This window comes from Vipera berus (genome assembly GCF_964194415.1).
Source record: "Vipera berus genome assembly, chromosome: W".
Taxonomy (NCBI): domain Eukaryota; kingdom Metazoa; phylum Chordata; class Lepidosauria; order Squamata; family Viperidae; genus Vipera; species Vipera berus.
The window spans coordinates 22851055-22864158 of NC_138210.1; the positions used below are offsets into that span (position 1 = coordinate 22851055).

Sequence of the window (13104 nt, forward strand, 5' to 3'; positions counted from 1 at the left end):
TGTCCAAGGATGTCAGGGACAAGATTGTAGACCTACAGAAGGCTGGAATGGGCTACAAGACTACTGCCAAGCAGCTTGGTGAGAAGGTGACAACAGTTGGGGCAATTATTTGCAAATGGAAAGCACATGTACAGGCCTGTCTGAAGCTTGCCAATGAACATCTGAATGATTCAGAGGAGAACTGAGTGAAAGTGTTGTGGTCAGATGAGACCAAAATCGAGCTCTTTGGCATCAATTCAACTTGCCGTGTTTGGAGGAGGAGGAATGCTGCCTGGGACCCCAAGAACACCATCCCCACCGTCAAACATGGAGGTGGACACATTATGCTTTGGGGGTACTTTTCTGCTAAGGGGACAGGACAACTTCACCACATCAAAGGGACGATGGACGGGGCTATGTACCATCAAATCTTGGGTGAGAACCTTCTTCCTTCAGCCAGGGCATTGAATATGGGTTGTGGATGGGTATTCCAGCATGGCAATGACCCAAAACACATGGCCAAGGCAACAAAGGAGTGGCTCAAGAAGAAGCACATTAAGGTCCTAGAGTGGCCTAGCCAGTCTCCAGACCTTAATCCCATAGAAAATCTGTGGAGGGAGTTGAAGATTTGAGCTGCCAAAAGTCAGCCTCAAAACCTTAATGACATGGAGAGGATCTGCAAAGAGGAGTGGGACAAAATCCCTCCTGAGATATGTGCAAACCTGGTGGCCAACTACAAGAAACGTCTGACCTCTGTGATTGCCAACAAGGGTTTTGTCACCAAGTACTAAGTCATGTTTTGCGAAGGGGTCAAATACTTATTTCACTCATTAAAATGCAAATCAATTTATAGCTTTTTTGAAATGCGTTTTTCAGGATTTTTGTTGTTGTTATTCTTTCTCTCACTGTTAAAATAAAATGAGTGAGCAGAACATGAATCACTTTGGAATATTAGCACCTTAAAGATGTCTTTAGCAGGTCAATGAACTTTTCACCTTTGAAGGACTATCAGATCTTGTCTAAAGCCTGGTTAAATGCTTTTGCATTAAGTACTTCTAACAACTGGCACTGCAGCTCCACCACACAAAGCTGTTTTCTTCCTTAAGGATACAATCTTCAAGGTCATGATTCTCAACAGAAGGACAAAAGAGCATTACCTACAGTTCAACACAAATTTTGTCACAGTTTAGATAAAGAAATTGGCAGTCAGTGATAATACGTCTAATTTTGCTCTGGTCCCAAGAGAGGTAAACAGATTTCAAATCAGTTTAAAAACTTAAGCATTGTAGCAATGTTATCTCAAAACCTAAAATAGTAGAAAAAAACTCACTGGAAATTCATCTAGAGGTTCATTGATTTCAAGATCCAGCACTTCATCGTTATAATTCTCTTCTTCACCCTGGTCTTCCCCATAGCCTATTTGGTCTTCTGTCAACTCAGCCTCTTGGCCTTCATACTGTTCTTCTGAATACTCCTCTGCATATTCTTCAGGAACATCTGATTTGTCATAAATAATTTCATCTTCTCCGTGTTCATACTCTGAGTCTTGTTCAATGGATGGGTCATTAGCATTCTCTGAGAGCTCAAATGATGTAACCATGCTAGATGCAGCATTAAGACTCACAGTGACATCTTGAGTACTACAATACAGCAAAAAAAAGATTGTTTTTAATTTAAACCAACACATTAATACTAAGCACATGGATTTTGCATGGAATGCAAGTCTCCACATTAACTAGAAAAAAATTCGCTACAAGGAGCTGCCCTTGAAAAGTATATGGAAGCTTCAATTGGTACAAAATGCAGCAGCCCACATGGTTTTGTGCTGGCCTAGGTTTGCATGTGTCACCTCTCCTGCAGGAGCTGCATTGGCTGTTGATTTGCTTCCAGGTCCAATTCAAGGTGCTGGTTGTCACCTTAAAACCCTACATGGCTTGGAACCAGGTTATTTGAAAGACCGTCTTCTCCCAGTCACATCTACCTGACCTACCAGATAGGGGAGGCAGGGAATGTTGCAGGTCTCCTCTCCTAAGGAGGTACAACTAGTGGGACCAAGAAGAATGGCCTTCTCCATGGTGGCTCCCTCCCTTTGGAACATCATCCCCACAGAGATTAGACTGGCCCCCACTTTGAAACTCTTCCACAAGGCCCTGAAGACCTGGTTTTGCCAATGGGCCTGGGGAACCCCGAGTGGGACAGAGCTCATCAAATGGCTTGTTTGACTGACTGTCGCCAGGGGGGTGGGGGGTTGGGTTATCACTTTTTATTGTTTTTAATATGAGAATTTTATCTTTGTAAGCTGCCTGGAGTCACTGAGAATGAGTTGGGCAGCCATACAAATTTCCTTAAATAAATAAATAAATTTGATTTCATGCCACAAACTCATAATATGCATATTTATATTACTGTTTATCACCAACTGTAGACTATTTGACCAAAGTGATCAAAGCAACCACACAGTGCATTCAGAAAGTATTCAGACCACCCTTCACTTTTCAATTGTTATGCTGCAGCCTGATTCTAGTTGCTGAAATTCATTTTTTTCTCATTAATCTACACTCAGTACCACATAATGACAAAGTGAAAACATAATTTTAAAAAATGTCTGTAAATCTATTTTAAAAACTGAAATATTACATTAGCATAAGTATTCAGACCCTTCACTCAGTACTTTGTTGAAGCATCTATGACAGCAATTACAACCTTGAGTCTTTTGGGGTATGACGCAACAAGCTTTGCACACCTGGATTGGGGGATTTTGTGCCGTTCTTCCTTGCAAATCCTCTCAAGCTCAATCAGGTAGGATGGCGACCGTCGGTGGACAGCCATTTTCAGGTCCCTCCACAGATGTTCAATAGGGTTCAAGTCAGGGCTCTGGCTGGGCCACTCTAATACATTTACAGAGTTGTCCCTAAGCCACTCCTGTGTTGTCTTGGCTGTGTGCTTAGAATCGTTGTCATGTTGGAAAGTGAACCTTCAGCCCAGTCTGAGATCCTGAGTGCTGTGGAATAGGTCTTCATTGAGGATATCCCTGTACTTTGCTCCATTCAGCTTTCCCTCAACCCTGACTAGTCTTCTCAGTCCCTGCTGCTGGAAAACACCCCTACAGCATGATGCTGCCACCACCATACTTCACTGTTGGGATGATATTGGGCAGGTGATGAGCTGTGCCTGGTTTCCTCCAGACATAACATTTAGAATTGAGGCCAAACAGTTCAATCTTGGTTTCATCAGACCAGAGAATCTTGTTCCTCACAGTCTGAGAGTCCTTCAGGTGCTTTTTTGCAAACTCCAAGCGGGCTTTCATGTGTTTTGCACTGAGGAGAGGCTTCTGTCTAGCCACTCTGCCATAAAGCTCAGATCAGTGGAGGACTGCAGTGATGGTTGTCCTTCTGGAACTCCGTCCCATCTCCACACAAGATCTCTGGAGCTCAGTCAGAGTGACCGTTAGGTTCTTGGTCACCTCTCTTACTATGGCCCTTCTCCCTCAATTGCTCAATTTGACCGGGTGACCGGCTCTTGGAAGAGTCCTGGTTGTGCCAAACTTCTTCCATTTGAGAATTATGGAGGCCACTGTGCTCTTAGAAACTTTCAGTGCAGCAGAAAGTTTATTGAAGCCTTCCCCAGATCTGTGCCTTGCAATAATCCTGTCTCTGAGCTCTGCAGGCAGTTCCTTTGCCCTCATGGCTTTTGCTCTGCTACAGTGTGCATTGTCAGCTGTGCGGCCTTCTATAGAGAGGTGTGTGCCTTTCCAAATCATGTCCAGTCAATTTAATTTACCACAGGTAGACCCCAATCAAGGTGTAGAAACATGTCAGCAACTATCAAGAGAAATGGGAGGCACCTGAGCTAACTTTCAAGTGTTGTTGCAAAGGGTCTGAATACAGGTAGTCCTTGACTTACAACACTTTGCTTAGTAATCATTCAAAGTTACAATGGCACTGAAAAAAGTGACTTATGACCATTTTTCACATTTATGACCGTTGCAGCATCTCCATGGTCACGTGATTTACATTTGTATGCTTGACAACTGACTCACATTTATGGTGGTTACAGTGTCCTGGGTCATGTGATTACTTTTTGCAACCTTCTGACAAGCAAAGTCAATGGGGAAACCAGATTCACTTAACAACCGTGTTACTAATTTAACAACTGCAGTGAATCACTTAACAAATGTGGCAAGAAAAGTCATAAAAAGGGACAAAAATCACTTAATGAATTTAGCAACATAAATTTTGGACTCATTTGTGGTTGTAAGTTGAGGACTACCTGTACTTATGCCAATGTGCAGTTTTAAAACCCAGGCTAACAAATATGGTGGAGCAGTGGGCTAATGCCTCCTTAAGTAACACCAGCTGCCTGCAATCAGTGCAGGTTCGAGTCCCACCAGGCTCAAGGTTGACTCAGCCTTCCATCCTTCCGAGGTAGGTAAAATGAGGACCCAGATTGTTGGGGGCAATTAAGCTGACTTTGTAATAATGCCGCTTGGGGGGGTGTATGAAAGCCCTAATCAGCAGGCATATACATAGAATGAAGGCTACTGCTAAGCTTGTAAGCCGCCCTGAGTCTTCGGAGAAGGGCGGGATATAAATGGAATTAAAATAAATAAATAAATAAAAATATGCAGAAGGTGATCAGCATCTATTTTCCACTTAGTGCAACATTAGTTATCCTTTATACAAGCTGCATTAATACTGCCAAGCACCAATGTTTTAGATTTACAAGTTACTGTAATAAAATATTTTTAAACAGGGTATGCCTTAATACAGGGCTTTTCAACCAGTGGTACGCGTACCACCGGTTGTACGCGAGCACATGGCTGGTGGTACGCATAGGACCGGTTGAACAGCACTATAAAAAAAGGTAAAAAAAAAGTAAAAAGCGTTTTTTTACTAACTTGCTTTCAGCTGCATTACGTTTCTCCATTCGCTTCTTTTCGTGTATTTGTGGGACAAAAAAAGTTCCATGAGACTTTCTAACTTCTCGCGAGATCTCGTGAGAAGTTAGAAAGTCTCACGGAACTTTTTTTTCTTTTTTACCATAGTCCCACAAACACGTAGCGAAGGGGAGAAGCAGAGAAACAGAATGCAGCTGAAAGCAGGTTAGTAAAAAAATGCTTGGGGGTGGTGAGGGCATCTGGGCGGGGGTGGGGGCTGGCAGAACCTGGCTACGCTTGTTCCATCCAGACGTCTTTTGCGCTCACCGAATGAAGGGAGGGAGCCCTGTCTTTCCTCCTGAACGCTCAAACAGGGTTTCTGCGGGGTCTCCACTGCAGGGGGGTCCATGCCTGCAGCCACGAGGACGCCACTGGGATTCCCCTCCCCACAGCGTGATGCCGGATCCGCCCTCTGCAGAGAGCTCCCAGCGTTCCGCTGGCCTCCCGGAGTGGTCAGGGCTGGTTCCAGGCTCGCCACCCCCCTCCTGCTCTCTCTGGGAGGCCAGCAGAACACCGGGAGCCTTTCCCCCGTTCTCCTCACCGGCAACCCCCTGTAGAGCTCCATCAGCGACATGGCCGGGCGCACAGCCGAAGGGGCGCAAAGTGGCGGAGGTTAGTCTGCAGGCAGCCCCGGAGCTGGAGGGGGGTGCACAGGCAGTGAAGTTCCGACAGCCGGCGCGCCCTGCGAAGTGCCCGCGACCTTTGCTCGGCCTCGGCCGGACTTCTCTACCTGGTGGCCAACGAAGGGCGGCGGGTGGGCGGGGAGGAGCCGCCGCTGCCCAGCAAGGCGAGCAGGGCAGGGCAGGCGCCGCTCCCTCGTGGCCAGGTAGGGGAGGCACCGAGCCCAGCAGGGGAAGGCAGCTGCCTGGCTCCGCTTCCCTACGTTCGCTTGGTTGGCGCACCGCTCACCCTCTGCCAGCTGAGCCCGGGAAGACAGAGCGTGCCACCCCCAACGGGCCTCACAGTAGCGCGGCCGAGCTGTGGAGGGCCGGGCCAGATGCCCTCGGCTGTTCGCCCCCAGAGCACTCCCAGGCGCCTTTTCCTTGAACTCCCCGGCCAAAGCCGCACTTTTGCTCCCGGCCCTCTTGGCTTCCGCGGAGGGTCCCAAGGCAGCGCGGCAGGTGGCGTTCCTCTCCTGCGAATAGGGCACGGAGGGAGGGAGAGGCAGGGCAGGTGCTGCTCCCTCGTGGCCAGGTAGGGGAGGCGGCCGCCCGGCTCCGCTTCCCTGCGCTTGCCTGGTTGGTGCAGGTGGGACCTCTGGGCAGGCACCCTTTCCTTGAACTCCCTGGCCAAAGCCGCGCTTTCGCTCCCAGCCCTCTTGGCTTCCGCGGAGGGTCCCAAGGCAGCGCGGCAGGCAGCATTCCTCTCCTGCGAATAAGGCCGGGAGCAACACGCTGGGCAAAGCGGGGCTCTCTGGAGTGGGGAGATGCATCCTGCGCCTCAGTCCCATCTTTTTTCCTCACACACACACACGCCCCTTTTCCCAGCCAGGATCAAAAAGAGGAGCAACCCCGAGTCTCTATCTGTCAGGTAGTAAGGTGGCATCTTGACGTCCCCAGAGAAACCCCCTTGTCCTTCCTTTTTTTTAACTCCCCTGGAGGGATCTGTCAGACAATTTTACTGGCTGACCAAATGGGGAGGGAGGGAAATGAAAAGTATGTGGATGGGGAAGGGAAGGAAAAGAAATAAATGGATGAAAAAGGGAAGGGAAGAAAAGGAAAGGGAAGAGAGAAATGTGAGAGAAAGCAAGGAAGAAGAGCAAGTAGGGAAAAGAGAGGGAGAAAGGTGAGGAAAGAAGGAAAGAAAAAGGAAAGGGTGGAAAGTGAGAGGAAGGAAGGAAGGAAGGAACAATGGGAGAGAGGGAGGGAAGACACCCACCCCAGTCTTACCCCCCTCTACCAGAGACCCACGGATTTCCCCCCCACAGGCACCCTGCAACCTGAGTGATGAGCTGGCCACGCCCCCCTCAGCCATTGACTTTGCTTGTCAAAAAGTTGCAAAAGGTGATCACGACCCTGGGACACTGAACGTCATAAGTATGAATCAGTTGCCAAGCATCCAAATGTAAATCACATGACCCTGGGGATGCTGCAAGTCGTAAGTTTGAAAAATGGTCATAAGTCACTTTTTTCAGTGCCGTTGTAACTTCGAACAGTCACTAAGCGAATTGTTGTAAGTCGAGGACTACCTGTACTTTATCATTTTTTTCCCTTTTTTGCGGGGGGGTGTCAACTTTTTGACACCTTGCTGTCAAAAAGTGGTACAATAGGCGAAAAGGTTGTAAAGCCCTGCCTTAATATACTTCAATATGGAGGAATTTGCATTTAGTCCTTATGAGCATCAACATCTCCTATTTGAATTGTGTCCTTAATAGGTCCTATATAAAATTTGAAGAGCAATTTTCTGACAAAAATGTCCATAAAGACCTATAAATTCAGTCAATTAAAAAAGAATAGTTGAGGGGGTTTGCCAATAAAACATACCAACTTTCAATGCATAAAGTAATGATTCTCTAAGAGTTTCTTTTTACTCTCTGTCCAAAAACTATATTTTTTTTGTTTGTTTATATCCTGTCTGCCCTTCAGGAACTCAAAGCAGCATATGGGGCATTCCCTCCTTTATTTCCCTCACCACACACAACTATAACCCTGGGAGGTAGGTTGGGATGAGACAGTGTGATTGATTCAAAGTCACCCAGCGTAATGCCATAGCTGAGGCTGGAACTAAACTTGGATCTTCCCGATGCGATTTTAATTGGTCATTCACAAAAAACATGGCATGCAAAAGTCATGGAAATGAACAAATTAGAAGGCAGTAATAGCCAGACAGGTTTCAAAGATGCAGTTCTGTCCTGGCTGTAAAGTTAGTGAGACCACAATTCAACTGTTATAATGAGTTGTGCCTGTCAGTCCCCTCTGAGCAAGCTGATTCCTGAATAAGGAGTTCAGTGTCAGAATTGTTCTGTTGTTATATAGCTTTCTCAATTATAAATATACTTTTATATGGCATTTGCTACAGTATACTTTAATTAACAGGCAGAACTGATTCAAGACAATTATAACTACCAATAAAAGAGAATACTTGTAGCTCAGGGTTGAACTATGTGGTCCTTGGTGCTCTCAGAGCTTGGTTGAACCAAGCTCAGAGAGCACCAAGGGCCCCACAGTTATTAAACTTCTTATAAAACATCAGAGGTTGAACAATTGTGCAAAGGAGAAAGAAGTGAGATCAATTCTTTGCTTTAATATATCAGGCGACACTGCTATCAATCAATCAGAATAGAGCTTGGATAAGGACCTTGGAGGTCTTCTAGTCCAGTGCCCTGCTCAAGCAGGAGACCCTATACCAGACATGTCAAACTCGCGATGTCACGTGACATTGCGCAACGTATCGGGACAGTTTTGCCATTGCCGGCAATGGGGTGGGCGTGGCTTCCGGATGATGCGTCCGGCCCGCGGGCCAGCAGTTTAACACCCCTGCCCTATACCATTTCAGACAAACGACTGTCCAGTCTCTTCTTAAAAACCTTCAGTGATGAAGCACCCACAACGTCTGAAGGCAAGCTGTTCCACTGGTTAATTGTCCTCACTGTTAGGAGGTTTCTCCTTAATTCCAGGTTGCTTCTCTCCTTGATTCTCTTGGACTAATTTCAATCACATTGATCTATATTGTTTTTCTCTATGACTGTACATATTTCAGTATGTTCATTTGATTGTATAATAATGTTTCATAAAAATTGCAAGTGTTTTGATACAACAAGAGTTCTGAAGCCCACTGTACTGCCACAACTGCTTAACACAAAGCAGAAGACAACTTAGAACACTTCAGGGGAAACTCTTAAACAAGCCCTCAAAAGAAAAATCATGCAAAGGTTGACTGGTTGAATGATCTTATTTTCCCCCACCTACAAGTAGATGGGAAAAGATATAAGTATATTCAAAATGAACAAGAAGGTAAAAAGATAAAATATACTGACAATGTACCCAAGATATTCAACATGACAATTCAATTAAAAAACAGAATTGTACAAATGTATTCTTAATGCAAATGAATAAAACAGCAGTTGTTAATTCAACTTTGCAGTTAAGATTATGCATACATGTAGCAGACCAGGCATCCTGTTTCTTCTTGGAGGCATTTTAGCACAGGTATTTTTTTAATCAGCTACACTTACTAACAATTACATGCCTAATACTTACATGAAAGAAAAGTTATATAATTATTTGTGTTATTTTTATTAAATTTTTATGCCACCCATCTCCCCTACAAGGTGAATATAGCAATAGCACTTAGACTTATATACCGCTTCACAGTGCTTTATAGCCCTCTCTAAGTGGTTTACAGTCAGCATATTGCCCCCAACAATCTGGGTCCTCATTTTACCGACCTCAGAAGCATGGAAAGCTGAGTCAACCTTGAACCAGTGAGGATCGAACCCGACAGTTGCAGAATTAGCCTGCAACACTGCATTCTAACCACTGCGCCACCACGACTCCTATAAATAGAGTTTTTCATTAAAATAGCTATTCCTAAAGTTTTCCTAGAAGCAATTAAATTTGTGGAGTTTACCACAGTTCTGAAAAAATGCATCTGGGAAATCAGGTCCTATACTACCATTATTTTCTGTTTTAATACTCAGCCAAACATGAGTTGAATTCCTATTCATATACTTGCACAGAAACAACAATGTTCGTGTATCACTTTTGGAGCCTCAAATGTTAATGCATTTATCCCTAATAGCACATTATATGTGCTATTCTATCATAGGAATAAAAATAACTAATCTGAATGTAATGATCTAGAAAACAAGTTACATTATTTGGTACACAAACCTGTAATGTTGATCCTCTTCATTATCGCTTTGCAGAAGATCATCATTCAGTTCTTCATCTGATATATCTGACTGAGTCTAAAATTGGAAAAAAAACAAACAACCCTTGAACTGATTTTAGAAGCTTGTAAAAGGCCATAAATTTCCTTTATTTTGAATGAATGAATGAACCTTTATTGTCAAAGTACAACCATGTATATACATTGAGATTGGCTGAGCCTCCCTTTGTGCCCCCACCAACTCACAGTGACACAAACCCTCCATCTTATTACACCATGTGAGCTAATTGCACAACACACCGGCCTCGCAAGTCAATCATGCATAAAGTTTATAAAATTATTTCCCGTTCAAAAGCCTAACAGCCCATGGATAAAAGCTGTTCTTCAGCCTGTTGGTACGGCTGGCTATACTCATATATCTCCTACCCGATGGTAGGAGAGTAAAGAGATACCGACCAGGGTGTGAGTCATCCCTGAGAATTTTCCTCACTCTTCCAAGGCAGCGAGCCCTGGCGATGTCATCCAGTGGTGTCAGGGGACAGCCCACAATGTCATGTGCTGTGCTCACCACCCTCTGTAATACTTTCTTATCCACGGCTGTCAGACCAGCATACCAAACCACAATACAGTACGAGAGGATGCTCTCTATAGTAGACCGGTAAAAGAGGGTCATTAGCCGTTGTTCTACCCTGTTCTTCCGCAAGACCCTGAGGAAGTGAAGTCTCTGTTGGGCCTTTCTGACCACCTGGGTTGTATTAACTTTCCAGGTAAGATCTTCACAGAGGCAGATTCCCAGAAATTTAAAGGAGGAAACTCTCTCCACACAGCCCCCCCCACCGATGTAAAGTGGGACAGGTTCCTCCTTTTTCCTCCGGAAGTCTAGCACCATCTCTTTCGTCTTGCCGATGTTCAGGTGCAAGTTGTTGTTGAAACACCATATGGATAGTTTTTGTACCTCCCCCCTGTATGCTGTCTCATCCCCACCTGTAATAAGACCCACTACAGTAGTATCATCTGCAAACTTAATTATTGCAGTAGATGGGTCGGATGATACACAATCATATGTGTACAATGAGTACAGGTAGCAGCTAAGCACACAGCCCTGTGGCAAGCCGGTGCAAAGCTTCAGGGGGGTGGATAAAGCAGACCCGACCCTCACTGTTTGTAACCGGTCCCTGAGAAAGTCTTGAATCCAATCGCAGATGGAGGAGGGAAATTTCAAGTCAGTCAGCTTTTCAATGAGAGTGCTCGGCAAAATGGTGTTGAAAGCCGAGCTATAATCAACAAAAAGCATCCTGACATAACTTCCAGGTTTCTCAAGATGACTTGCTACAGAGTGTAGAGCAGTAGCTATGGCATCGTTTGTCAACCTGTTCCTCCTGTAGGCAATTTGATGTTTGTTGAAATCCAGTGGGAGGCATGTCCTAAGATGTTGGAGAACCAGTCTTTCGAAGCATTTCATGACTACAGATGTTAACGTAACAGGTCTGTAGTCATTCAGGCACTCAACTGCAGTTTTCTTTGGGACTGGGACAATGGTAACTGCTTTCAAGCACGATGGTACACATGCCGTTTGCAAGGAGATATTAAAGATTCTTGTCAGGACCCCTGCTAATTGGTCGGCAGTTCTTAACCACTATCCCCAGCACCCCATCTGGGCCCACAGCTTTGCTGGGATTCACAGACTTCAATACAGTCCTTACTTGGTCTTCAAACAGGGTGAGTTGCTGAGAATCAGAAGGCCAGCCAGCAGAGGCTACGGGGTCTGGTCTTTTCACCTCGTAGCGAGCGAAGAAGATATTCAGCTCCTCTGCCAACGAGGCATCGGTATTAACCGTGTTCCTCATACTGCCCTTGTGGTTGGTTAAGTGCTGCAGTCCCTGCCACACTTGCTTCGGATTGTTGTCTGCTAGGTGGTTCTCCACCTTGTGTTTATATTGTTGTTTCGCCATCCTAATGCCTCTTCTGAGATTTACCCTGGCCTCTCTGTATGTGTCCCTGTCCCCTGCCTTAAAGGCAGAATCTCGGGCTCTCAGGAGTGTTCGTACCTCTGCAGTCATCCAGGGTTTGCAGTTCCCGTAAACTCTAATGCACTTTTCTGTTGTCACACTATCAGTGCATGTTTTAATATAAGAGAGTATGGCATCCGTGTATGCATTCAGGTCTTGATCTTTGAATACACTCCAGTCAGTGGTTTCAAAGCAGTCCTGCAACTGACTGAGAGCACCCACTTGGCCAGGTTTTGACCCTTTTCGTGACTGCCCAAGTTCTTTTCCTGAGAGGCACATAATTTGGGCACAACAGAAGTGAAAGATGGTCGGATGTACCCAGGTGGCAGAAGAGGGAATGCTCTGTATGCCTGTTTCAGATTAGAGTACACGTGGTCTAAAGTGTTCTTCCCTCTGGTGGAAAATTGCACATACTGTACAAACTTGGGGAGAACTGTCTTCAGACAAGCTTGATTGAAGTCCCCAGCCATGACAAGAGCGCCCTCTGGGTGAGTTTGCTGCTGCCTGGTGATGATGTCATACAGCTTGGAAAGTGCCCTGCTGACATTGGCATCAGGTGCAATGTAAACAGCTGTAATAATTACCACAGTAATTTCTCTAGGCAGATAAAAAGGCCTACATATGACAGTCATCAGTTCCACATCTGGGGAGCAATATGTGAAGTATTATCTGTGAAGTATCCAGTCTTGAAAGAGGAAATCTGACACTAGATTCTTCCTCTTCTGTCTCCCTCAATTACTTTCTTCTGGATCTGGAAACAATAATTCCCAGAAGGGATCTGTGGTAGGCAGACAAGTTAAAAGCTGTCCTGAATCCAAGAATCTCTTCACTCAGCCCACCTCACAGACATGTTGCTGTTGTGGGGAAAAACAGTTTTAGTACTATACTTAGACACAAATTAATAAAAATGAACTGATAACAAACAGCCAAGGCTCCAACAGAGCATTTGGAGTTCTTTACTGGAACAGCAGGAGACAGATGATTCTAAACAGTCAGGAGCTGCACTGTTGTAGTTTAATACAAAGTTAAGTAATCAAATTATTTCCCCATATATGCAAGCCTATACTTTAAACAGAGGGACGCGGTAGCTCAGTGGGTTAGGACGCTGAGCTTGTCGATCAGAAGATCAGCAGTTTGGCGGGTCGAATCCCGAGTGCCGCGTAACAGAGTGAGTGCCTGTTACTCGTCCCAGCTTCTGCCAACCTAGCAGTTCGAAAGCATGTAAAAATGCAAGTAGAAAAATAGGGACCACTACGGTCGGAAGGTAACAGCGTTCTGTGCGCCTTTGGCGTCTGCTCATGCCGGCCACATGTCCACAGAGACGTCCTCAGACAAGTGCTGGCTCTTCGG

The 13104-nt window shown here is 45.3% G+C and overlaps 1 protein-coding gene across 4 annotated transcripts in view; it reads right to left on the reverse strand.

Annotated features, from left to right (window-relative positions):
- LOC308676208 (RNA-binding protein 33-like) overlaps positions 1–13104 on the reverse strand; it is a 293110-nt gene that overhangs the window by 230087 nt on the left and 49919 nt on the right. For all 4 annotated transcript variants that reach the window (XM_081341982.1, XM_081341985.1, XM_081341984.1 and 1 more), the window contains 2 exons: positions 9748–9824; positions 1310–1619 (listed from right to left, as the gene is read on the reverse strand). In XM_081341982.1, the coding sequence (XP_081198108.1) occupies positions 1310–1619; positions 9748–9824 (387 nt within the window). The remainder of the gene's footprint in view (positions 1–1309; positions 1620–9747; positions 9825–13104) is intronic.